The sequence below is a fragment of the Eriocheir sinensis genome, chromosome 54 (assembly GCF_024679095.1).
Source record: "Eriocheir sinensis breed Jianghai 21 chromosome 54, ASM2467909v1, whole genome shotgun sequence".
Lineage (NCBI taxonomy): Eukaryota > Metazoa > Arthropoda > Malacostraca > Decapoda > Varunidae > Eriocheir > Eriocheir sinensis.
The window spans coordinates 11,292,614-11,295,113 of NC_066562.1; the positions used below are offsets into that span (position 1 = coordinate 11,292,614).

At 42.1% G+C, this 2,500-nt stretch overlaps 2 protein-coding genes across 2 annotated transcripts in view; one reads left to right on the forward strand and one right to left on the reverse strand.

Annotated features, from left to right (window-relative positions):
• Positions 1-2,500, reverse strand: part of LOC126983794 (galanin receptor type 2-like) — a 99,907-nt gene that overhangs the window by 77,236 nt on the left and 20,171 nt on the right.
• LOC126983790 (uncharacterized) overlaps positions 1-2,500 on the forward strand; it is a 5,941-nt gene that overhangs the window by 3,068 nt on the left and 373 nt on the right. The window contains exons 4-7 of the mRNA XM_050836893.1: positions 550-679; positions 1,839-2,035; positions 2,166-2,294; positions 2,380-2,500. The exon at positions 2,380-2,500 is cut by the window's right edge and continues 373 nt beyond it. Of these exons, the coding sequence (XP_050692850.1) occupies positions 550-679; positions 1,839-2,035; positions 2,166-2,294; positions 2,380-2,474 (551 nt within the window). The 3' untranslated portion in view covers positions 2,475-2,500. The remainder of the gene's footprint in view (positions 1-549; positions 680-1,838; positions 2,036-2,165; positions 2,295-2,379) is intronic.

Here is a 2,500-nt window from a genome sequence, read left to right on the forward strand (position 1 = left end):
TTTCATACCTCATAACTCTCTCTCTCTCTCTCTCTCTCTCTCTCTCTCTCTCTCTCTCTCTCTCTCTCTCTCTCTCTCTCTCTCTCTCTCTCTCTCTCTCTCTCTCTCTCTCTGACAAACCTATAATTGAGTCAACCGTACACTCCTCCTCCTCCTCCTCCTCTCCTCTCTTCTCTTCCTCTTCCTCTTCTTCCTTCTCCCTCACTTTAACACCTACTTCTCCTTTTCCTCCCTCACTCTTACACTCCCTCCTCCTCCTCCTCCTCCTCCTCCTCCTCCTCCTCCTCCTCCAACTAATGAGAGCAAGTCCTTAAAAAGACTCTCAGTTTAAAATTTGGACAAACTTGAAATAAACAAATAAATTAGTTGTGTGTGTACCTGAGAGAGAGAGAGAGAGAGAGAGAGAGAGAGAGAGAGAGAGAGAGAGAGAGAGAGAGAGAGAGAGAGAGAGAGAGAGAGAGAGAATTATATAGAAAAAAGTACAGTAATATGCGTGTAACTACTACTACTACTACTACTACTACTACTACTACTACTACTATCCTACAGGTGCCGCCCGCCAGGTGAGTCTGAGGTACCAGCGGCCGGCCCCTCACCTGGTCAACGTTACCTGTGCAGTGGAGGGCGCGGCGCCGAGACCTCTAATTACCTTGCACCGCGCACACCTTGACAGCGATAGGTAGGCCAGGTGGACTAATTGGGTGTCACTTATTGGTTTGTATCTAATTATTGTTTGGGGGGTTGATAATTAAGACAGAGAAGAGAGAGAGTAGAGATAGAGAATTAAGCTTAAAATCAAATAAATAAAAAAAATCTTACTTGAGTTAAATAAAAAATAAATCTAATCTTTAAAAAAACTCCATAATTTAGTAGATTTTCTTAATTTTGGGAGTTGATAATTAGGAAAGAGAAGAGAGGATTGAGATAGAGAATTAAGCTTAAAATCAAATACAAAAAGAAAATAAGACAAAAAAATCTAAATTAAGTTAAAAAATAAATCTAATCTTCAAAAAAACTCCATAATTTAGTAGATTTTCTTAATTTTGGGAGTTGATAATTAGGAAAGAGAAGAGAGGATTGAGATAGAGAATTAAGCTTAAAATCAAATACAAAAAGAAAATAAGACAAAAAAATCTGAATTAAGTTAAAAAATAAATCTAATCTTCAAAAAAAGTCCACAATTTAGTAGATTTTCTTAATTTTGGGAGTTGAGAATTTAGACAGAGAAGAGAAAGAGGATTGAGATAGAGAATTAAGCTTAAACTCAAATACAAAAAGAAAATTAAAACTAAAAAAAAATCTTACTTGAGTTAAATAAAAATAATCTAAACTTCAAAAACCTTCATAACTTATCAAAAAAAATTATATAGTAGGTTTTCTTAAGTTCACGTTCCTCCCCTGTAACCCAATTTTCTCTCCCCAGTGACTCCCAATTTCTCCCCACTCCCCATTCCCCTTCCTCCCAACTTCTTCCTCCCCACTACCACTTCACTTCCTATTAACCTCCCCTTTCTCCCCCACTAACTCCCCCTTCCCACTAACCCCCCCTTCCTTCCCACTAACCCCCCCTTTTCTCCCCACTACCCTCCCCTTTCTCCCCACTAACCTCCCTTTCTCCCCACTAACCTCCCTTCCTCCCCACTAACATCCCTTCCTCCCCACTAACCTTCCCTTCTCCCCACTCTCCTTTCTCCCCACTAACCTCCCTTCCTCCCCACTAACCTCCCCTTCCTCCCCACTAACCTTCCCCCCACTCTCCTTTCTCCCCACTAACCTTCCCTTTCTCTCCACTACCCCTCTTTCCTTCCCACTAAACCCCCCTCTTTCTCCCCACACAGATACCCCATCGCAATAAAAGGGGAGGTGGGGAGGGTGGGAAGCAGTGGACTATGGGAGGTGGAGGTGTGGGGACTGCTGGAGGAGGAGGAGGAAGAGGAAGAGGAAGAGGAAGAGGAGGAGGAGAAGATGGTGGAGTGTCACGTGTCTCTCCCTGGTATTGAGTTTTCGCAGGTGACCGTCGGTTCGATACCCACAGGTGAATATATTAGTAATAAATAATAATAATAATAATAATAATAATAATAATAATAATAATAATAATAATAATAATAATAATAATAATAATAACACCAATACTAACACCATCATCACCATTTCAACACCAGATCTTCCTATCATCACCACTACCACCACCACCACCACCACAACCACCACCACCACCACCACCACCACGGACAGAGGAAGGACCCCCCCCTCCCCCCTCCTCCCAAATTCTACACAGGCAAGCTTCTACGGTAAGGGATAGTAGTAGTAGTAGTAGTAGTAGTAGTAGTAGTAGTAGTAGTAGTCGCTCTAATTCTTTTTTTTTTTTCTCCCCAGCCAGTCACGCGGGGAGGCTGCTGAGCCGTGTGCGTCTGTGTGCGTTTTCATGTGCGTTTATCCTGTACTCTTACACACGCACACACGCCCTCTAGAATAACGCACACGGGCTATATTTTTA